The sequence below is a fragment of the Trachypithecus francoisi genome, unplaced genomic scaffold (genome assembly GCF_009764315.1).
Source record: "Trachypithecus francoisi isolate TF-2019V2 unplaced genomic scaffold, Tfra_2.0 Lachesis_group7, whole genome shotgun sequence".
NCBI classification, from domain to species: domain Eukaryota; kingdom Metazoa; phylum Chordata; class Mammalia; order Primates; family Cercopithecidae; genus Trachypithecus; species Trachypithecus francoisi.
In genome coordinates this window covers 88300000-88323282 of record NW_022681472.1, presented here as the reverse complement: position 1 = coordinate 88323282, position 23283 = coordinate 88300000, and the positions used below count along the sequence as shown (strand labels likewise).

Here is a 23283-nt window from a genome sequence, read left to right as displayed (position 1 = left end):
AGAAGCCAAGCAGGATGCCTACTCCCAGTGAAAACTCACTCTCCAGAGGAAGCGGGCAAGAGCTGTACTGAGCATACCCAGGCATTCCTCCCTGGGCAGGATGTGCGAGGGGCCAGGGAGACCAGGGGTGATTTCCCATAGGAGGAACAACCAGGAGTTCAGAAGGACTCTTGTTCTACCTGCAGCTGTTACCTCCTTCTGCCACCACTGCACTTTTTTTCTGCATTCTATAAGTTGTCCTGGTATGGACTCAAATTTGGAACACAGCGCTTTTCTTCATAAACATGCTCACATACACGTGTATGCACACACACACACACACACACACAGCCTCTGTTTGTAGCAGAATTTAGTATAAAGCTTTAACTACATGGAAGAAAGGTTATTCATAGTAAGACAAACAATTTAGAATTGTAGTTGTCTGACTTCTTTGTCATGATTCTTGCTCTTTTTTCTCTTTTCTCCCCACCCTTCGACCATGAATCCATCTTTAGTGTTAATACCTTCTGATTTATTGTCTCTTACATAATTATATCCTCGATATTCCAGTACCAATCTCATGTTGCTGATCAAAGTCATTTCCTAAAAAACATCTCTGCTACATGTTACCTCAGTAGGCTTCTTGAACCATCATATCAAAAATGGCCAAGTTCCTCCTCTCTACTTCTTTATTTTATTCCAAGCACCAATCCTTAACTGATATTATACATATTTTATGATTTATAATTGTCTTTCTCTGCATCAGAATGGAAACTTGAGTAGGACAGGAACTTTGTTATCTTTACTGTTAAATCTGCACAGCCCAAAAGAGCGCAAGCGCATCCCAGGGGCTCAATAGATGTTTGTTGTAAAAATGAATAAATGAAGTGAAGTGACTCTGATGCCAACTATTAATATCTTTTAAAAATTTATTTTTCTGTATAGTAAATTATCAGGAGACTGCTTATTACTAAAAATTGAGTGTCCGCAGGCTGAGTATGAAAGCTGAGTCAGAATTAGCAGGATCAAGTCTGTGTAAGGACCGTGGGTGAAGAGCAGGTGGGCCATGGCACCCCTCCTGCATCAGCCCCTGCCCACCACTGCCCCAGTTCCACGATGAGAGGCCCTTTTCTCTCCCTCTCCTTTTGCCTCCCTTGTTGTTAACCTAACTATGGCCAGGGCTGAGGTTTGGCTGATAATGCCTCAGGGTTTTTGCATCTTTACAGCAAATCCACAGGCCAGGGCTATTCAGTGGATCCGTAAGAGGGAAATTCTGTCTCGTGGCTGGACAATGTGCTGGAGTAATCTGTGCTGGTCCTGTGGTACGCACAGCCCACCCACATGAGCTCACTCATAAGCCCTGCAAGACCCCATAAATGTTGAGTAAGACCAGCCTGCCTTGGGCTTGGGATAGATTTGTGGTTGGTTGGAGGCACCCAAAGCCAACATCGGAACTCAGACTTAAATCTCCTGAACCTCATGTTCTTCAGTTGTTTATTTTGTTTTCCTGCCATGAAGAACCCTGGAAGGATGACCAGATATTCCAGGAATGGAGTGAAAACCCGCCTCAGCCTTGTTTTTCCTCACAGCCCATCCGTGGGCCATAGACTTGGAGCTGGTAGGTTTCAGGCACTATCTAGACCACTCACATATTTCACAGATGGCAAAGCTGAGGCCAGGAGAGGCTAAAACCAAACTAGCAAGAAAGGCTGGCTTACAGGTCCATTTCCATGGGCTGAATGTCAACTTGAGGCGAGGTGAAGGGGAGACCTCAGCAGTCCTGTTAGCATCAGACAGAGCAGGGGCAGATCCTGCTTTGCCACTTTCAGTATGTGTGACTTCCAGGTGTTCAGTTGACTGCTCTGAGCATTGGTATTCTTATCTGTAAAATGGGACAAAAACATTCATTTCAAAGGAGCTTGGGAAGTCTGAATGAGAGAACTGTCAGTATGAAAAATCCAGTTGACTTTTTCAACTCCAATGTCCTTTACATTCTCACTTCCTTGAAGAAAGGGCTGATGTTATTCCCATTTCACTCAGAGAGGTTCAGTAGGCTAGGCAAAACACACAGCAAATATGGGTGACACAGGAATCTGAAGTTCAAATTCCCCCCAAAGTACCATCTCTTCCAGTATACAATGAGTGGTTATTAAACATTAGTTCTCATCATTACAGTTAATAATTGCTCAATAATGATTTATTAAGTGCCTACTGTGTGCCAGGCACTTCTCACACTGAGGATATGATAATGTCAAAGGCAAATTGAGCCTGCTCTTACAAATTAAAGTCAGACCATAAATATCTACCAAAATCAATAAAACAATGTGAGGTCTTGGTAAGTGCTGTGATGACAAAAAAATAAAGGAACGTGGTAGAGCATGACTAGGAGGCAGCACATTCCTTAGCTAGGTTCAGGGAAGACCATGCAAAGCGGTGCCCTTGAGTTGGTATCTGAGTAACAAGAAGGAGGCAGAATGAGATAGTCTGGGGGAAGAGCACTTCATGCAAAGAGAACAGACGACACTAAGTCCTGAGATGTGAGTGTGGGATATTTGGAGACAAAAGACAAGTAGCTGTGGAGAAGGACAGTGAATGGAGGGGATGTGGAGTAAGGTGAGGAAGGGGAATTAGGCAGGATCCAGATGCTCAAGGGCCTTGCTGACCACAGAGAGAGCTTAGGTTTAGTTCTAGGTAGAATGGGGAACCACTCAAGAGTTCTACACATGAGGGTGACATAATCCACTCATTCTTTCACAAGAAGACGGCCTTGTGTGTTTAACCCTTCCTCTTGAGACATTGAACTGAACGATTTTAGGGGCTAAGCCTGGTTCCCTATTTCCATATTAACCCCAAAAAGGCAGAAAGATGGAATGGAAATCCGGAAGAGCTTTTCTCTGGCTATCCCAGTTATGTTAGACTCCCAAATTCTCTGAACTCTCTACTGGAGTCCTAACTTTCGGCGGTAACTCATTGTGTTTATCTGTGTGTGCACTCAGTGATGCTGCTCTTTGGGTTTGAGAGGCAGGATCCAGAGCCCTGCACCCCATTTTGAGAGGGGCACATCCAGTGGAAACTGAATGTCACGTTGAGTGTAGCCATTTTGGGACGGGGTGATCAGCTCAGTCCTTGATGTCTCTTTTGGGGGAAGCCCATGGTAGGTAAAGAGATCACCATCCAGGAGTGAGTGGTCTTAGGAAATCAAGAAGACTCAATTAATTAGTTAACTAAGACTTACTCAGTGGAAGACCTGGTGCTTAATTTGGGGTGGTCTAGAGTTTAGCAAAACCTGGTTTATTAAGGATCCCACAGTGCCCTGAGGAAGACAGGCAATGAAGCCAATAGGAGTGATCCCCATGTGCTGGGTGGTGACCATGGGTCCTATAGCTCCTGCCATGCAGAGTGGCCCACCCTCCACAGTCCAGCTCCTGCCCTATTCCAGTAAGACCGTGCCCTCTTCTAGCCCCCTTCGCAGAGGTGGAGTGATGCTGTGTGCTATTGCTGGATCCCCGGTGCTTCCACATCCCCTCTTTACAGCTCAGTCAACTGTCCCTCCATGGATGCCTCTTCAAGTCCCCTCTGGACATGCTTCCTATTTCCTTCAGGTATCTTGCCTGATGTGTTCAGGACGATGTTATCTCAATCATTCATTCTCTCCTTCCATAAGCATTCATCCATGGCTTCTCAGGGTGAGGCCCTGTGGGAAGCACAGGAAGAAAAGTCCAATCAGGTCCAGACCCTACCTACCTTCAAAAAACATGCAGACAGGTTGGTGGCGGCGGGGTGGGGGGGGGCGGTGCCAGCTCATTTCATTACACAACAGATCACAGGGTGAAAAGGGTCAGGATAGCACAATAATGGGATCACAGAGGAGGCAGCATAGCAATCAGAGATGGGATGGTGAGAAGGGAACAGAAACAGGGAGGGATGAGAAGGTGTAGCTGGACAAAGAAGGCTTCTGGGCAATAGAAACAGCATGTGGGCAGAGAATTAGAGGAACTACTTGAACCTCACTAAGATGAAAGAAAAAGTGTAGGAGGAAATTGGGGACAATTAGACTAGGAAGTAGTACAGGTAGTAGCCATGCCACTGAGGCCCTTCGATAGCTAAGGAACTTGGAATTTCTTCTGAGGGAATGGGAGAAGGCTGTTTGGATTTTTTGGTAGAGACTGAGAATCAGATTTGTGATTTGGAAAGATCAGATATGGAAGGTAGATTGTGAGGGGGTAGAGGGAAATCAGACAGTGAGACTCCAGGCAAAGAGAGACAAGCAAGGATTAGTGGAAGCTTGGGCTAAGGTAGTGACAGAAGATGAGGAGAGAACAGCCATGAACAGAGACAAGAGAACTTGGAGACTGATAGTCATGGGCCATGGAGATGGGGAAGAGATCTCTGTTGATTATCCATCTTTTCCTTCTGATTTAACAAATTTGATGAATGATGATTTTATTAACAGAAATTAGGAAAGTTGAATAAGAGTCAGCTTTGGAGAAAAAAAACACATCAAAAATCTTGTTTTGGACATAGTAAGTGAGAAGAAGCCCACGAGACAACCTGAGAAGGAGTATCAAGCAGATCCTTGGTGACATGAGGTGGCATCTGTTCTGGAAAAGAACTGAAGGGGCGTGAGGGACAACACAGAGGGGAGCTAGTTTCTGCAGCTATGTTTTATCTAAGCAAGGGGCTCACACCAGCTTTCATCGTCTGTGGCAGAAGACAGAATCTTGTAAAATTCATGGTCAGAGAATTCACACTCTGACAAACCTTATCTGTCCTCTCCAAAGCCCATATTCCTATTCTGTGTAGGCCCTCATCTTGCGAGATAGCAGAAAACATAATTTCTATGCAGCCTCATAGTAGAGTTGGATTGAAAGGGAAGGGAGAGGGAGGAGGTTGGTCACAGGGTCTGGCACGGGACCCTTGGAGGAGACGTGGTTTTCAAGCTGGCGTAGCATCTTCCTGTGAGAAGACCAAGGCCTGGGCCAGCAGTATCACTCCTGCAGCCAAAGACGATGAGGGGAACCAAGTGCCAGGGGAAAAATTCTTCCAAGTCATTTATTTTCCCAGATCCTCAAGGATCTGAGTATTTTGTTTGGAAATAACTGCGTTGAGTTTTGAACTTTGTAAGGGTCTCTTCTCTGCTCTGGTGACCTCATACATTCCAGTAGTTTTAAATGCCATGGCATGCCAGCAACTCCTAAATGTGTACCTCCCACCCAGGCCTCTCCTCTGAACCCTAGACTCATATGCCCGATGGATGTGGCATAGACACCCCAGGGACAGCATGTGCAAAACTGAACTCTTGGTGGGATCTCCAAAATGTCCCTCAACAGTTTTTTTATGTTAGTCAATGGTAACACCATCCGTTTGGTTGCTAATGCCAGAACAATGGAGATGTTTCTTCATTTCCTTATCTAACGTAATCTCTTAACAAATCTTGACTACAGGATACTCCTTGGATCTTGAGTCTTGTAATTCCTCTCCTTCCCATTGTTGCCACCACTCTGGTCTAAGCTTTCTCTCTACTCCCTGCAAAATGCCAGCACCTGCTATCCCATCAGTCTGTTTCTACACTTCCCCACCTTCAACTGGTATTGCACCCAGAAGCCTCTATAGTCTTCTCCTGCCCCACCATGGTAATCTTTCAAAAACATAACTGTAATCTTGCAACTCGCATATTTAAAACACATCAATAGCTTCACATTGCCCTGAGAATAAGGTCCCCACTGCTGATGATGGCCTGATTCCTGCCAGCCTTTCTTCCCTTCTGGCCAACCACCACCCCATTTCCTCACTTTGCTCCAGCTGCCCGAATCTCATGAGTCAAGTCCTCAGGCAGGTCAAGCTCCCTCCTGCTCCAGACCTGCATCCTGAGATTCCTTCCACCCAGAGTGCCTTTCCTAGCCAATACTTTTCCATTCTTCGTATCTCTGTGGAAATACTGCCTCCTTCAAGATCCTCCTTGACCACCCGGTCTACTGAGAACCACCCCCAAGCCCCATTGTTGCCTATTACAGCTTACTTTTGACCACAATTTATAATTCACTTCCCTGTTTATTTCCAGTCTTCCACAGTGTATGGTGGATTCCACAGGGCAGAGACCATGCAGTCTTGTCATCACTGTCCTCTCAGTAGACTTCTTGCTAGCCATGGTGGGCCAGAGATCTCACTCTCCTTTGTCTCCAACCCCTACTATTTTGTTGGTTATATTTAATTTAAAACACAATATTTATAATATCATAATGTTTAAAATTAAATATTTATAATATTTAGAATTTAAAGTATTTTAATTTTTAATTCTGTTTATTATGATTAGAGCTTTATATATTATCCACTTCAAGGTACTAGTTTGAAGCCTTCTAATTTACATGGGACCTATTTATTTTCCACTGTGTAGAACAAGAAAATCAGTACCCCAAAATTTTCCCTTATTTTTCCTCCCTCCTTTTGCTTCTCTCTGTCCACTTCCTCACAATTTCTGTTGGCCATTCCATCACAGGGAAGGGTCTCCTCCTCCTCCTTCTTCTCCTTTCTTCTTCTTCTACTTTCTTCTTCATTTGACTTTATGTTCTGGGATACATGTGCATATGGGAGCTTTCTGTGTTTTTAATTTCACCCTTGCAGTGGTCTGCCCGCCTCCAGCTCCTCTGAGTACTAGCTGCCCCAGGCCTGTGTCTTACCCATTTCTTTGTGGGGCTGTCTTTCCATAAGGCATTGGAAGTTTAAGTCCTACTCATTAGCATTTTCCCTGTCATTACTTTATTTTACTCTACAATGTATAATGTTCATTTATTGAGTCAGTAGGTTATACATCTAATGTTATCTTTTGTTTTCTCTGAACTTTTTAATGCTTGTCGACACACATACATGGGAATATATTGTACATGCTTGTTGTCTCATGGTCCTGCTTTTTGTCTTCCTTTCCTTTTTTACTCTCTTTACCTTCTTCCTGTCATATGATGAGAGCCCTCCCCCACCCCAACCCTTGAACCCACTCTGAGTAATTTGTTACCAACCCAACAGTCACACTCTGACTTTTCACTCTGCTTTGCACAAATGTGTGCATCCATTTTGTTATTGTTTGCTTTGCCAAAAATGACACCATATGATATAGAAACAATTCTTTGTATCTACTTTTAGTGCTTAATAATATGTAATGGAAATCTAACTAATATAATCCAAATACAGTCTCTTAAATAATTACATAATGCACCATGGCATAATGTAGCATTATTTATTCAAACCTTCACCTAACTGTGTGTGTGTGTATCTTGATGTGCTGATGCTTTAATTTCTATGGAATTGAGTCACAAAAGTAGAATTGCTGAATAAAAGAATATATGCATGTTAGTTCGTTCTCACACTGCTAGAAAGAACTACCTGAGACTGAGTAATTTATGACGAAAGCAGATTTCATTGACTCACAGTTCTTCAGGCTTAATAGGAAGCATGAGTGGGAGGCCTCAGGAAACTTACAATCTTGGTGAAAGTTGAAGGGGAAGCAAGGCACCTTCATCACATGGCAGAGCAGGAGGAAGAGTGAGAGAGTGAAGGGGAAAGGTCACACACTTATAAATCAGCAGATCTTGTGAGAACTCACTATCACGAGAACAGCGTGGGGGAAATCCGGCCCCATGATCCAATCACCACCCAACAGGTCCCTCCCTTCAAACATGGGGATTAAAATTTAAAACGAGATTTGGGTGGGAACACAGAGCCAAACCATATTAATATGTTTTACAATTTCAATAGATGTTACCCTGTTGATTTATACAAATGCTGTGACAATTTGCATTTCCACCAGCAATATATGCAAACATTCTTTTCATGGAACACTTACCAGCAATAAGTGTTAATGCTCTTTTTAGATATGCCAGCTGGATGAATGTAAAATAATGTCTCATTAGTTACATGAAATTTATATTAATTTTTATTTCCCTGACTTCTAGTGAATTTAAGTATCTTTTACTATGTTTATTGCTCATTTGGATTGCTTTATTTTACACTTTTTCCTATTTTTTATTGGATGGTTTGTGTTTTTCCTGTCAATTTGTAGTATGAATCTTTGAATATTACAACTCTTCATTCTCTATCTGTCCTTATTGTCTGTGGCAGTAAAGTTTGTATATTGGATTAAATAATGCTCTAGTAACCCTCTGCATTGGTTAACCAAAGAAAAATGCTCTGTGCTTCAAATCTATTTCCCTCCCATCTTTCTACCTATACTCGTCTCTATTTTCCCTCACTGTCCTGGGAAGTATCAGGGTAGATAGAATGGAGGAAACAGACATTTATAAGCACATTCTATTGCCAGTAAATTAATGAGTAATTTATATATTACATTATTTAATTAAATAAAATTGAAACATTTTTAATCCCCATTTTACTGATGGGAATACAGAGGCTTAGAGAGGTTAATTTACTTCTCAAGGTCGGGTTAAGGAAATGTCAGAGACAAGATGTGAACCTGTATCTCTCTGGTTCTAAAGTGTTCTTTCAGATGCCCTCCTCTGGCTGCTAGACTCACCGGAGACTCACAGCCACCCTAAGGGACCACGAGGCAGGCTTCCCCATCCTCTTTCCACAGGCAAGAGCCCTGCACTCAAAGCAACTGAATGACATGGTCAGGGAGGCAAACTGAGATTGCAAACCTACAGCTTCTGTCTTTAAATCTAGAACTGTTTTGAACCTGGTGTCTGCTCACCTCTTTTCTCTTGAGTTGGGAGTATTGGGGTAGGCTGGCATGGGGGAGCCACTGGGCATCTCATGTCCTTCAGTGAATTCTCTGCTCTCCAGAGCCACAGAGGTAGCACCTGCTTTGCCAAGGGACTGCAAGGACTTCTCCCTCTCTTCAGCAGATCTTCCCCTCTGAGGGCTTGGGTGGGCAGGAGAGAGAGGAGACACACACATAACAGAGGGGCTCTGAAATCCCCGGGGCAAAAATAACCTCCTTTTCCCCACCTCCACTCCCACCCTCCATCCAAGGGTAGAGGCGGCAAAGTTTCAGAAACTCTGAAATGACTCAAGGAAACAGAAAAATGTTCTAGTTGCCCAATATTTACATAAGGAGCTGGTTCAGTTTTCCTTCCCTGCTGTTAATCTGAGCTGGCACACAGACGTGGACACCTGCCCACATCCACCCAAGGATGTGCACCTGGATGCACGTGTGTCATACATGCAGACACAGTGTGTATGGCACCCATCCCCACACACCTCAAGCTGCAGCACAGCAGTGAGTGGCAGCCAGGGCTGCTGGGTGGTGTCCATCCCCAGGCTAAAGCTGTGTGTCTTTGTTCTTCACACAAGAGTCTACTTTTGGGTTTCTCCAGAAGCAGCCTCTGCAATAAGAATATAAGTGCAAGGGATTTGTAAGGGAGATCATCTGAGCAATACCACTAAGGGAATGGGCAGGTGAGGCAGAGACTGAAAGGAAGCCAGTCAGGGAACATTGTCAACTCACAGCAGTGACCATGGGCACCTGGGCCACAATTCCACTGGGGAGTTCTGGGAGAAGGTGGACGGCACATCTCAGAATTGCCTCACTCAAGGTGGAGGAAGCTGAAATATGCACCAGTCAGCTCCCTTTCTGCTATGGTTGAGGGTTGCTGCCTGGAGATTATTGTGGCAAGAGAAACATGAGCTTCCATAATATCTTGTCCAATGCACAGGGCAAAGACCCAGTCAGGCCAAGAAACCTGCCCTTTACATCCAGAAAAAGGCTTCGATCCTAGTTCTGTTTCTTGCTTATTTGATAACTTGAATAATTTCTTTCTTCCCTCTGAGCCTCTATTTATCTTATCTATAAAATCGGTAGAATACTTTCCCCCACAATATTGGAATAGGGATTTGATGAAATAATGCATGTCAGTGAACTTGCCCCAGACTGGCTCTCAAAAGAGACCGATATTCTGTCTCACCACCTACGCTGTTTTCATTGTTTGCTGGTTTCCCTTTATCTTCCAGCTTCTGTGTTAGGATGCCAGGGCTCAGTCCTCAGGCCTCTACTCTTGTCTAGGACACATGCCTTTGGAGATCTCATCCAACCTTAAAGCCTTAAATGTCCAGTGTAACCCTCAGCACTCCCATGCTCATGTGCCTCCTTTGCCACCTTCAAAATAGACCTGGAATGTGACCATAGCTCACTTTCCCTATCATTGCCCTGGTCCAAACCCTCGTCTTTTTTCTGGATGCTTGCATTAGCTTCCTGACTCTCCATCCTTGCTCCCTGTGCAGCTTTTTCTCTACACAAATACCAGAAGCATGCTGTTAAAATCCAAGCTGGATGATGCTATTCTATTCAGTCTGCTAATACCTTCCCATCACTCCTAAAGAAAAAGCCTCAGTCTTCACATAGATTTACAATTTGACTGGACCCAAATTTCAAATCTCCTCTCCTCCATGCTCTCTTCTGCTCACTCTGTCTCAGCTATTCTCACCTCCTTCTGTTCCTCACACAGTCCAAGCACCCTCTTGCCTTAGGGGCTTTGCACCTGCTGTTCCCTCTGCCTGAGTGTTCTTCCCCCAGACATCAACCTGCCTTACTCCTTCATCTCCTTCAAGACTTAGCTCAAATATCACCTTCTCAATGAGGTCTGCTTTATGCATTCTATTTCAAATTGCATGGCTATCCCATCACACCTCCCTGTTTTGTTATTTTCCATAGCACTTACAGACATTTACTGTATTGTAACATTTCTTCTTTTTCTTATTCGTTGTCTATTTTCGGCCCACCTGACTCCCAGTAGAATATAAGTCCATGAGCGCATTGTTTTTTGCCTGTTCTGATCATGGATGTATTCTAGAATAATGCCTGGTAATAGCAAGTACTCAACCATTTGTATGAATAAACAGATTAACTAAATAATTAATTAATGGTGTGGTGATTAAAATCTTGATTTGGGAATGTTATGTATCAATTCAATTCTTATTTCCACAACTTTCTGTCTGTTATCTTGTACACATTACTCATCTAAATCTTACTTTCCTGTTCTATAAAATTGGGGAGAGGATAGTACCTAACCCTTAAGGCTCTTGTGAAGAGAGGTGAGATAAGATATATTAGACATTCAGACAATGACTGGCACATGATATGTGCTCAAAGAAAAGACAGATTTTCTTTTTTCTTCTTTCTTTTTTTTTTTTTGAAACGGAGATTTGCTCTTCTTGCCCAGGCTGGAGTGCAATGGTGCCATCTTGGCTCACTGCAACCTCCACCTCCCAGGTTCAAAGGATTCTTCTCCCTCAGCCTCCCGAGTAGCTGGGATAATTTTGTAGAGGTGGGGTTTCACCATGTTGGTCAGGCTGGTCAGAAACTCCCTACCTCAGATGATCCACCCACCTCAGCCTCCCAAAGTGTTGGGATTACAGGTGTGAGTGATAGTGCCCGGCCAGGTTTTATTTTTTAAGTTTCTCTTTCACTTTCATCATCACGGCATCACAGACATTTTAGTGAAAAACTGAAACAGCTCATGATATACAGCAAATATAATAACCCTCCTCCCCAAAAAGGAATGAAAGTGTATATAAAAAATTAGTGTAACACTAAATTTACCCACATCCACACTTAGAGACAAAAGGCCAGAAGGATATACATCAAAATATTTACAGTGGTTATTTTTGGAGTTTCTATTGGATTTACTGGTGACTTTCAATTTTTTAGTTATAATTTTTTTAAATTTTAAATGTGTGACTTTTTAAAACAAAAAAGCAGTAACTTTTTTATTTAAAAAAAATAACTACCTTCAATAAAATGTGGCTCTAACACTGATTCACTTATCCCCATTAAGAATGTTTATTGATTACATTTTAACTTTCATGAGTGAGAGAATTCGCACTCTGACAAACCTGTTCTGTCCTCTCCAAAGCCCATACTCCTATTCTGTATAGGTTAAGTAGCAGTTTCTGTATGTCAAGCCAAAGCTTTCTTTCCCAGTAACTTCCTTTAAGTCACCCAAAATAACATTGGAAATTAAAATGTATAGCAACAAAAAATAGTATGCCCCATACAAATAAGTCACTCATTAATTATCTTGTAATAGCCAAAAAATGGTGGTTTGGGGTCAGGGAAGGGGCTATAGGTCTTTCTCTCACCACCTTGAGCAGCCTCTTCAAAGCTGTTATTTCCTGGCCATCCAACAGGCAAAGACCAAATCCTGGAAGAGAACATTAACATCAGGTCACGACATTGGCAAACAGATGGGACAGGGAGCAGACACCTATTCTTCATCAATGCCTGAGACCCCAGAATTCAGATATCACTCAGTGAGACAGAAGTCTATCCCAAAGAGACTGCACATGTACATGCAGTGACTCCACTTGTCAAGAAACGACTAAATTATGTTTTCTGTTATCCGGCAAGATGAGGGCCCAAAGTTAACCTTAAGTTGGACTTTGTTTATCTGTTTTCGTGACTGCGAAATTTACAATCCACTGCATTGATAATCAGAAGTTCCCTCTGGTAATGAGCTTCCCATTTGAAACCTTCCCTTCCCTTCCCTTCCCTGGCCTGCCCTCCCCTCCTCTCCCCTGTCTCCCCTCCCTCCCCTCCCTCCCCTCTTCCCCTCTTCCCTCCTCTTCCCTTCCTCTTTCTTTCCTTTTTTTTGGACAGTGTCATGCTCTGTTGCCCAGACTGGAGTGCCATGGTATGATCTCAGCTCATTGTAACATCTGCCTCCCAGGTTCAAGCAATTCTCCTGCCTCAGCCTCCCGAGTAGCTGGGATGACAGGTGCCCGCCACTATGCCCGGCTAATTTTTTGTAGTTTTAGTAGAGATGGGGTTTCACCATGTTGCCCAAGCTGGTCTTGAATTCCCAGCCTTGGGTGATCTGCCTACCTCAGCCTCTCAAAGTGCTGGGATTACAGGCATGAGCCACAGTGCCTGGCCCCATTTGAGAGTTTTTCAACAAGGCTAACTCAACCAGTAAGCGGTAACATCTATTTTCCATGACCCAGCCTTTGCTTTCATGAGGCAGCGGCCTCATGGGCCATGTGGAGCTCTACTTTCGATTGCCCAAGTCCATAGGGCATCCCTAGGACCTGGCAGCAAATGGACTTTATGCAGAAATCAAGGGCAGGTACAGAAGGGAGGGACAGAGTAGTGGAAGAACAGAGGCGCTAGGAGAGGGGATTTAGGGAGATAGGAGGCTATGTGAAGTTTTCCTTTGACTCTGCTCATGGTCTACTGAGTGCTAAGAAGAGGTGGCTACAGGCAGAAATATAACATTCAGTCTGTCCAGAGGAATTGCTGGCCTGGCAAGGGGGCCTCCAGGGTGTCTTATGGCAGCAAAGTTCTAAATGCATGAGTGAGTGTGCGTGTGTGTAGGGGGTGTGTATGGAGGTGGGTGGGAGGGATTCCCCCCCAGGGGAGCATATAAACCATTGGCAGTGGAAGGGCACCGACCAGTCAGCAGATAGCCTATGGGCGTGCTTGCAGGCTATAAATAACCAGTACAGGTGTGTCGATGCATTCCAGCTGAATATCAGCACTGCTTCTCTTGTCATTAGCAGAAGGTACACACTGTGGTACCGCAGGGCAGCATAGCTCAGGACAATAACCTGCACGTAGGCTACAGCTCCAAGCACAGAGGGTAGCACCATCCTGGGAGTGAAGTGGGACTTTTCGAGGCAGCCATTTTCAAGCCACTTTATGATGCATCAAGATGGCTGGGTCTGAATATAAAATGACTGCCCATATTGCTGACTAATGTACTCAACAAATATTCATGAGTCTCACCTGTGAGCCCGACCTAGTCATACTCTCACCTCAGAGTTAGGGGAAAGGATTAGGAACAGAGAAAGAATCCTGGACGGATGAGGTGTCTGGGGTGCATATTCTATGGAACTAAGAAGCAGACACTGTAATGGTTTCTCTGTTGGAGATGGTCTCAGTGGTCCCGTTTCCCAGAAATGATGTCGCTTCTACTTGACTCTGGGGTGATGGGTCTCCACAGCGGTTGCAAGTAGGAGAGACAGAAAGGGAACACAGAGCAAACATGGCCACAAGGACACTAATGGAACCTTGAAGGCACTCTCAAGGACCTCTTGGGGAGAGTACAGAGGCTTTAATGAGGAGATCTTTGGATACAGAGTCTGAAGAAATGGAAGTGTGAGCTTTGCTCCAGGGAAGAGGGCCAGGCAGGAGGGAGAAAGCAGATGGATGTCAAAACGGGTCTCCATTTCTCCCAAGCTTTTGGAAAGGAATATGGGGCCTCAGAGGCACAGCCTGAAGGCAGGCTGAGCAGATTCAATTGCGAGACACATTGTAGTAAGTGGTGGGCCCACATGCTTTCGGAATGAGTCAGGGACTGTCTGCTTACAGTGGTTATTTTCCACCCCAGCCCATATGGGCTGATTCTGAGCTTCAGAGGAAACCACTTGGCAAGAGGCAGCTTGAGAAATCTCAAATCCTATACAAATTTCTTCCTCTTCTGTACGTTACCTGACCTCCAGCCCCAGCACATGTAAGCATACATGTGCACGGCACACACACATCCCTCCTGGAACAGCACAAAGGAGTACATCCACACGCAATCACACATACATGTGACCTTCAACTCCAACACATGTATACCCACCCCCCTGACACCTACAGAAATAGAGCATCCACTCACCCCCTCATTCACAGTGCGCTGGAGTAAAAAGAAGAAGTCACAGAGCACGTGCCCCGAGGAAGCTCCACTGGATATGGGACCTTCTGTTGTCATCAGTAGAGTTGGGAGGGGCAGGGAGTGAATCTGCTGAAGTGCACACTAAGGAACTACTAGAATTTCAAAGCCTCGGAAATGTTGTTTTGGTGGGGCTAAAGATGGAAAACGGGTGGATGGCTCTTTGATGTAGAAAAATGCCATGTGAGCCAATTGGATTAAGAAAAGCAAACTTTTCTCCCTACCCTCCTCAGGGCATGAACATAGGCTAGTTCCAGATGAAGACAACTTTCCTGATAACATAATCATAATTTCATACTTTTTTCTGATGGGAAGGAAAATGGGTGGATGGCTCTTTGGTGTAGAAAAATGCCATGCAAGTCTTTTGGATTAAGAAAAGCAAACTTCTCTCCCTTCCTTCCTCAGGGCATGAACATAGGCTAGTCACAGATGAAGACAACTTTCCTGATAACATAATCATAATTTCAGATTTTTTTTCTGGTGCGAAGAGGGAGGGAGAGGCCACAATATGGAAAGAGAAGAGGAAGATAATATAGGAACAGCTCTTACTAGGAAAGTTCCATGGGGTAGTGGGAGGCTGGGCTTGGGGAGAAGGATGGACATTGTAGTTGTCCAGTGGTATGATGGCCAAGAGCTCAGAATGGTCTTGTGTTACTTATCCAGTGGTTTCCCTGATCTTTTGTGGGTCATGTTTATGACTCGGCCCTTAGGAAGACTCCTATTATGCAAGCAGTTGGGTTTGGGAAAAGGAGGGTGAAAATCGAAACCATGGATAGGGGAGGCATTTCAGGGAGAAGGCCGCAGGGGCAGGAGGCAGGTGCTGAGTGAGGAGGACTGGAATTTAGAGGGCCACAAGCTGGAGGTGGGCACAGGAGGATGGCTTGTCTGGACATCACCACTGATCAGGCATCAGTGTTGGAAATGAATTCCAGTGTTGGCATGGTGTTGGTTTTCTTGCTAAAAGGAAACTTCTAAGGTTGGGTTGGCAAGAGGAGAGGACAGAGGAAACTCACCCTTCCATCACCTCTGAGAGGCAAAGAGTGACTTCCCGGGGAGGGGCACAGCCTCTGCTATGAGAAAGCAGCCTTCTCAGTGTGGGGGTTAATGGCCAGGCTGCTCAGTGCATTTGGGTGTCAGTTGTTTATAGCTATTGTGTGGGAAACCGGCTGCTCCATGCTTGGATATCTTGAGCACCATGAAAAGCTGCAGTCCCTGCCACCGGGGGTGGAAGATCCAGTCTAATGGGAAGGTCAGCTCAAGTGCAGCTCCTCTAGCTGGGAGGAGAGGGCTCCTGGTCCTTGAAAGTTTATTGTCCAGGCAGTACATAGTGAGTTCCCCAGGCCACTGCCAGACAATCTCTCTCATTGATCTTTCCAGAGTTCACAGGGAGGGCAATTGACTTTCCAAGGTATAAGATATGGCAACTGGAGCAATTTATTCTCATTAAAGGAAAAGGTGACCATAAAAAGGACTGAAGAGAGTCTGGAAAAATGAGGTCATTTATACAAGCTCCAGAGTCACAGATATCTGTATGACACCTTTCAGCCCTTGAATGACTCACTGTCCAGAGAAGGAGACAGGCGTGTAACTGATTACAAGTTGGTGTTCTAAGTGGTAAATGGCACCAGTGATATTCTGTAGGAGAGTAGAGAGGCGAGTTCCCAGCTTCCTAGAGAGGCCAAGGCAGGGTTCACAGAAAGGGAGACACAAAAAGGGAGAGGAGGTCACCAGGGAGAAGAGAGGAGAGCATGCTAGGCAGGGCAGGAACACCACCTGAGCAGAGGCGGGAGATGTGAATAAGGCTGACCTTACAGTTGGGGTTGACCTCTGCAAGAAGCTGTTCTGAAACAACATTCTTTCTCAACCTCCGCCAAGCTGAGTGTCTACAACCGGAAACACTAAGGTTTCTGCCAGGAGGCGCTGGCTTTGGGTGGTTAACAGCTCAGGTTTGCCTACTGCGTTCTCTCACTGCCCTTGCAGGGTAGAAGGTGTGGCTGGCTAGTTGGAGGAAATTCTGCATCTTTCAGACATGGACAATGAGTTGGGGATAGGTAATGGCTACCACAGCAATGTGAGTGGACAGTGTGGTAGAGAAATGTCGTCATCAGAAGATAACTCGGTTGAGTAAGTCCAGACGAGGCTGCTGTAACTGGCTGAGGAAGTTGTGTCCTGCACAATAGTATCGGCTTAGTTCCTGTTGGGGAAGAGTCATGGTGGAACTCCAGCCCTTGGTCTGCCCACCAAGCCACAAGCCTAGAGGGTGGGCCTCCACAGAGTGGGGGACCTTTCTCGAAGCGAAACAAGGGCTGTATATTGATGAGTAAATGTCCCGGGACTGCTGGCCTGGAGCTAGGAGTCCTGTGTTCTAGTTCTGCCTTCACTCCCCAGGGGGCTCTGTCTCAACTGGAGAAATGGTTCTACTTCCCCACTGACTTATGAAACACAGTGTGACATAGTGGGTCAGAGGAGGAATACTATGAAGAAAAATATGCCCTGGAGTTAATGTCAGATAAATGACTCACAGGAGACATCAGGGGCCAGCTTTGGGACCCTGGGCAAGTTCCTCTCCCTTTCTGAGCCTACGTGTTTCTATTTGTGAAATGGGGATGATAAACTGGACCCTGGACAACCTGCCATAGCTGTTGTAAGGATCAGACAAGTCATGAGCATTAATGGCCTGCGAGCACTCACAAGATGGTAGTGTGTGTGTACACGTGTCCAGGAGTGGAAGCCCGGTCTCTGATAAACTGTGTGTCAAGCCACTGCGCGGGAGGTGGGCGTATTATATCATACCCAAGATTCTGCTAGCCCTACCAGGAACTCCAATAGCAGGTGTCCATGTTATGTGGGCTGAGGTCGGCCAGGCCTAGCCACTGTCAACCTTTTGGGGGTCTCTTCTTCCGAGCTTCAGTTTCCATCTCAAAAATGGGAGAGGAGGGGAAGTGAGATGATCTTAAATGTTCCTTCAAACTCTGACATTTTCCAAGAACTGAATTTCTATACAATTCAGCCTATGGTGTGACTATTTGGGACCTTCAGAACATCTGCTTAGTTCTCAATGAAGAGGTCAAAATAGGCTGAGAAATATTCAGCAAAAGGGAAGGCCCACAGCATAAAACATGGTGATGTTGTAACATGAATATTTAACTCTATGTGCTAGGTAAACAGTCATGATGCTAATGGCAAAAATATGTATATATATTTTTGTATCAAATACCTACAAATGCAAGCCAACTACTTTTTTTTAATAACGAACCAAAGAAACAGGGTTCTACTCCAACACTGGAGAAAAGAATGCATTGTGTTAGAGTTGTGAGGCTGTACTCTACACACAACTGTATGTCTATGGGACATAATAGACATTCAACGTTAATTTTGACAATCTAGGATTTTCACTTAAGATATCAGAACCTAACTTCCTCCCAACAATGCAGGATTCAGTACTAGCCTAGTAAAAAGTAATTTAAAATGGTTTAGAATAATTAATAACATGGTAAGTGTCCATATTTTATTTAAAAGTTTTTTTAAAAAGCAGATTACAAAATAATAGCAGATGAATCACTTTCGTTTACACATGGAAGTAATTATATGCTATAGGGATATGTTTTTAAACATACCAAGTCTGTGAGGACTGTAGGTAACAAAAATTGTACCGTATAGTTGCCCCTTGGTATCCATGGGGGATTGGTTCCAGGATCTCTGCCTATGCGAACATTTGTGATGCTTAAATTCTTTATATAAAATGGCGCATTATTTGCATATAAACTACATACAGTGTCATGTAATACTTTCTTTCTTTCCTTTTCTTTGCTTTCTTTTTAGAGATGGAGTGTCTCACTGTGTTGCCCAGGCTGGTCTTGAGCTCCTGGGCTTACATGATCATCCTGCCTCAGCCTCCCAAGTAGCTGGGATTATAAAGGTGCCCCACTGTGCCTACTTAAATCATCTCTATGTAAATAGCCGTTCCACTGTATTGTTTTTCTTTTTTTTTTTTGAGACGGAGTCTCGCTCTGTCGCCCAGACTGGAGTGCAGTGGCCAGATCTCAGCTCACTGCAAGCTCCGCCTCCCGGGTTTAAGCCATTCTCCTGCCTCAGCCTCCCGAGTACCTGGGGCTACAGGCGCCCGCCACCTCGCCCGGCTAGTTTTTTGTATTATTTAGTAGAGACGGGGTTTCACCGTGTTAGCCAGGAGGGTCTCGATCTCCTGACCTCGTGATCCGCCCGTCTCGGCCTCCCAAAGTGCTGGGATTACAGGCTTGAGCCACCGCGCCCGGCCTGTATTGTTTTTCATTTGTACTGTTTTTTATTGTTGTGTATTTATTTATTTATTTATTGAGACAGAGTTTCACTGTTGTTTCCCAGGCTGGAGTGCAATGGTGCGATCTCAGCTCACTGCAACCTCTGCCTCCTGGGTTCAAGTGATTCTCCTGCCTCAGCCTCTTGAGTAGCTGGGATTACAGATGCCTGCTGCCACGCCTGGCTAGTTTTCTATATTTTTAGTAGATACGGGGTTTCACCACGTTGGCCAGGCAGGTCTTGAACTCCTGACCTCAGTTGATCCACCTGCCTTGGCCTCCCACAGTGCTGAGATTACAGGAGTGAGCCACTGTGCCTGGCCTATTATTTTTTTAAATATTCTTCATCTGTGGTTGGTTGAATTGATGGATATAGAACCCACGAGTTTGAGGTGCTGACTGTACATGGGGTTCATGCTAGATGAGTAGAGTTATGCTGCTCTTGCCACAAGAACAAAAATCAGATGCTAGGTACGTTCATTTGCTTCATGGTGGTGACCTTTTTCTCTCTAAATATGTACCATAACACTATGCTGTATACCTTAAATATACACAAGGACATTTCTTTAAAACATAAATAAATAGGCCAAGCTTGGAAGGCTGTATTTCAAAATGTTATGAGACGCTCTCTCTGGATGTTGGGGTTTGGGTGATATTATTTCTCTCTTTTTGCTTGTCTGCCTTTTTAAATGCTCTTTAATGCCTCTGTAATCAAAATTATAAGTCAATCCAAGAAGCCATCTGGGGAAGAATTCCCAGAAGGATTCCACAGGGCATGCCAATGACTGGGAGGAGAGACCATGCTAGCCCTGCTCATTCTCCTAACTGCTAACACATGTCAGAGCTATTTGGGGTCCTGATGTCACCCGGCGAGCCAGCTCGGCTGCGGTTATGATGTCATTCACTGCCTGGCTGGCAGCTCTGTGGCCAGGGAAGTCACTAGGGAGGAGAGTTCCTGGTGGCCCCTTATTTCCTCCAGAGCTATCTCCCGGCTTCTGCCCACAGGAAAGCACAAAGAGATACCCAAGGGGCTCCACGGCTGCAACAGAGCAGCTGACAGGAGCCCTGCCTGGGTCTGGAGGCCTGGGGGATGTTTTCTGGCCTTAGGCCTATGCCTTCTCGGTTGTGCCCAGCTTACTGACTTCCTGCCACTGCACAATTGAGAGACAGTTCTCAAATCACAGCTGAATCTCCTGGGCTTTCCAGGAGATTTTCATGGTCACTTTTGACTATTAACCAGTGCCCTGGAGGGCTGACCCCTCACATTGCCTCATCCTCCTGATGCCTCTGCCCAACAGCAGCCCCTGGGTGCCCTGCATGGTAACAACCCATCCCCAAAGGGCCTGGGCAGATGTCCTTCCTCCTCTGATTGCAGAGGTGGCCATGCTTGGGCCCTCATGCCAGACTGTTTAGGTCTAAGTCCCTCCTACAGCAGTGTGAACTCAGGCAGGACCTCGCAGGAATTGGGTGAAATGGATTTTTCACTGTTCATTTCTTGTGGGAATGACATGAAGAATTTTATGTACAAGTAAATGGAGCAACACCTGACAGTTTGGCTTCTGTTGGGTGATTATTTACTGTTTGTTAAGCAAATCATCCACTTCTCCTGCATCTCGGAGCCCCCACTCCTTCTGGACATTTGGGAGTGCTCTGGTGACTTAACTTTCTCACTTAAACTCCCTCAGCCTCAGCTTCTCACTGGGGAAAGGGGAATGAAGACAGTTATTAATAACAAACAAATATCTAATACTAACACTAGAAATGGACTCAGAAAGAAACAATCGGCTTGGTCTCCTTTCCCAGGTGCCATGGAGATGTTTACAGAGGAGGTCATCGAAAAGCCAGGCAGTTTTTCTGGGTTCTTTTTAGCCCAGCTGATGGAGCTGGACCATACCTCTATCTAAACCATCATGCACCCACATTTTTGATCCAGTTTCAATTCTTGTGAGCAAGAAAAGAGGTAGACAACAAGAAGAATGGTGGGTTTTGCTTTTTTGGCATGTGGAACCACAGCTAAAAGATTTTGACCCCAAAGTGTTTAAGCATGACCTTCTTGAGATGTCCAAGTTTAAGAGGGGACGAGGGACAAGCTCTCTCCAGTAGTCTCCTCCACCAACTCCCGATCACTACCAGCTACGTCATGACCCATGAAATGGATGTAGGGTGTCACACCATTGTGTGGGGGCATCTGTGGGAATGAACTTAGGACATTCCTGTAACATAGAGCTAACAGAATCTTCAGGGAAAATCATGACTTTGTGTGGAACATGACTGGACTCTCATTGCCTGGGATGTGCTTAGTTGCAATACATTCTCCACAGATTGTCCTGGCCAAAAGGCCTTGGTCCTAATTTGTCCTGCCTGGCACCCTGGAGGCCACAGCCTCATGGGCTAGGAGCCTTCGTAGCCTCAGAATAAGATAACTTGAAGGGTGGTCCGTGCAGCCACCAGCGCAGTGCCTGACTCAGTGATACCTATCCATGGTGGTGTGGCCTGCACTTCTGGTGTGCTTGGTAAATGGACGTATTTGCCAAAGAAGTGGGTGCTTCTGTCTTCCTCATAATCTGGAGGCTTTGTGTATTACTTCTCTATTGCCAGTATGAAACATGACCACACATTTAGTGGTTTAAAATAATCCACAGTTAGCGTCTCACATTTTGTGCAGGTCAGAAGACTAACATGGGCCATACCAGGTTTAACTCAAAGTGTCAGCAGGCCTGCCTTCGTTACAGGAGGCTCTGGTGAAAAATTGACTTCTAAGCTCCAGGTTCCAGGTAGAACCAGCTCCTTGCTGTTGTAGGACAGAAGTTTTTCTTTCCCTGCTGGTTGTCAGCTGGGGGCCACCCTTAGCTCCCAGAGGCCTCTGTCCAGTCCTTATATGTGCGCTCCCATGTCTCAGACCCAGCAACAGTGTGTGGAATCCTTCTCGGGCTTGAGATAGCTGCACCCTCCCCTTCTGCCTTCCTCTTCCTCTGACTGCTCGGACTGTGGCCAGAGAAAGTTCTCTGTTGTTAAGGGATCATGTGATTAGACTGGGCCCCAACTAGATGATTCAGAAATCTCCTTATGTTAAGGGTCCTAAACTTCATCACATCTGTGAAGTGCCTTTTGTCATGTAACGAACAGAACCTATTCATGGGTCTCAGGCATTAGAGCATGAACGCCTTGTGGGGCCATTATTCAGTCTTCACACACCACAGTGAATTCAGGCCCACTGTGAGAATGGACAGAGACTTTGAGCTGAGGATATCTGAGCTCTTCCTCACTCTCTCTGAAAGATCCATCGAGCACTCACTGTGTGCCAAGAACTTTTCTAAATGTTTAGGATACAAAATGGAAACGCTAAGACCACTAAGAAGGAGGAAGAGGAAGATGAGAAAGAGGAACTGACTCTTGAACATCTATTATTGCCAGGTACACTTTCTGCATTCTTTCTAATGTCCAAAGGGCATCTCATTACACACATGAAAAAGCCAGGGCTCTGGGGTTAAGGGGGTTGAGAAATTGGCCAAGATCATCCCGTTTCTATGTTGTAGTCAGGACTCACCCTTCCTCTCCTCTCTGGCTCTCCAGACTTTTGACCATCAAGACACCTCCAGTTCAGTCTACAAAGGAAGCACCACACCTGCTGGGACCAAGCCTTGGCCCCTCCCCGCCAGGGTTCATTTTACCTCTTCCCCCAGGGCTGAGGCTGTCTAGAACTGGAGGCATGTGACTCACCTTGGTCTGAGTTTGTTACCTTCCAAGGGACTCAGAGGTTTCCGGAGACGTCTGGAGGGAACAGCTGGCTGGCCTGTGGTCCCTCACCTAGATGACCAAAGTTCTGCAGAAGCCAGGGGAGACTTTGGTGACAGGAACGCTCTGGGCCCCGAAGTCTCCTTTGGCCAAATTTACATGTACTTGGCTCTCCAGGTGCACTCGTTCCTCTTTTTAATGACCCAGTGTACTATTTATAGCTCTTCCTTTAAAGGGCAATGAGCTGTGGGCTTCAGTCCTCACACTAAAGTCTTATAAAGAACTTGGAACAAATTAAGTGCTTTATACACGCTATGGAACAAAGTCAGAAAGGCCATGGTGAAAAGCCAGCAACATCCAGATAAAAAGTGCAGAATCACGAGATTCACCTCCAATTTTGAATATTCTTCTTCATCATGGCAATCACCTCTAGAGCAGTAGCAGGGTAACAGACACTTTTGTGTGGTTTTCATGTACATTAATTTATTTACTCCTTACAACGACCCTGAGAGATGGACATTGATATATTTTATCACTAACCTAGGACATGCTCAGAGATGTTAAGTAACTTGTTTCAGGACACAGAGCTAGAAAGGAGCAGAGGCTGGCTTCAA

General features: G+C 45.2%; 1 protein-coding gene across 10 annotated transcripts; it reads right to left on the bottom strand.

The window, feature by feature from the left end:
• Nucleotides 1-890: 890 nt before the first annotated feature.
• On the bottom strand, nt 891-22840 carry LOC117079183. 10 transcript variants are annotated; one of them, XR_004435291.1, is made up of 6 exons: nt 22655-22840; nt 12067-12128; nt 9437-9585; nt 9190-9314; nt 8681-8851; nt 891-3673 (listed from the first exon to the last, which is right to left on the bottom strand). XR_004435291.1 is itself a non-coding variant. In XM_033202867.1 (5 exons), exons 1-5 carry the CDS (start codon nt 16491-16493, stop codon nt 3661-3663), a joined length of 330 nt encoding a protein of 109 aa, XP_033058758.1. In that variant the 5' UTR covers nt 16494-16651; the 3' UTR covers nt 891-3660. The 10 variants fall into 10 exon arrangements, 1 of the variants encoding a protein (XP_033058758.1); XR_004435290.1 differs by having other exon boundaries at nt 12070-12128; XR_004435292.1 differs by lacking the exon at nt 22655-22840 and adding an exon at nt 14586-14733 and having other exon boundaries at nt 12070-12128.
• Between the last annotated feature and the right edge of the window lie 443 nt (nt 22841-23283).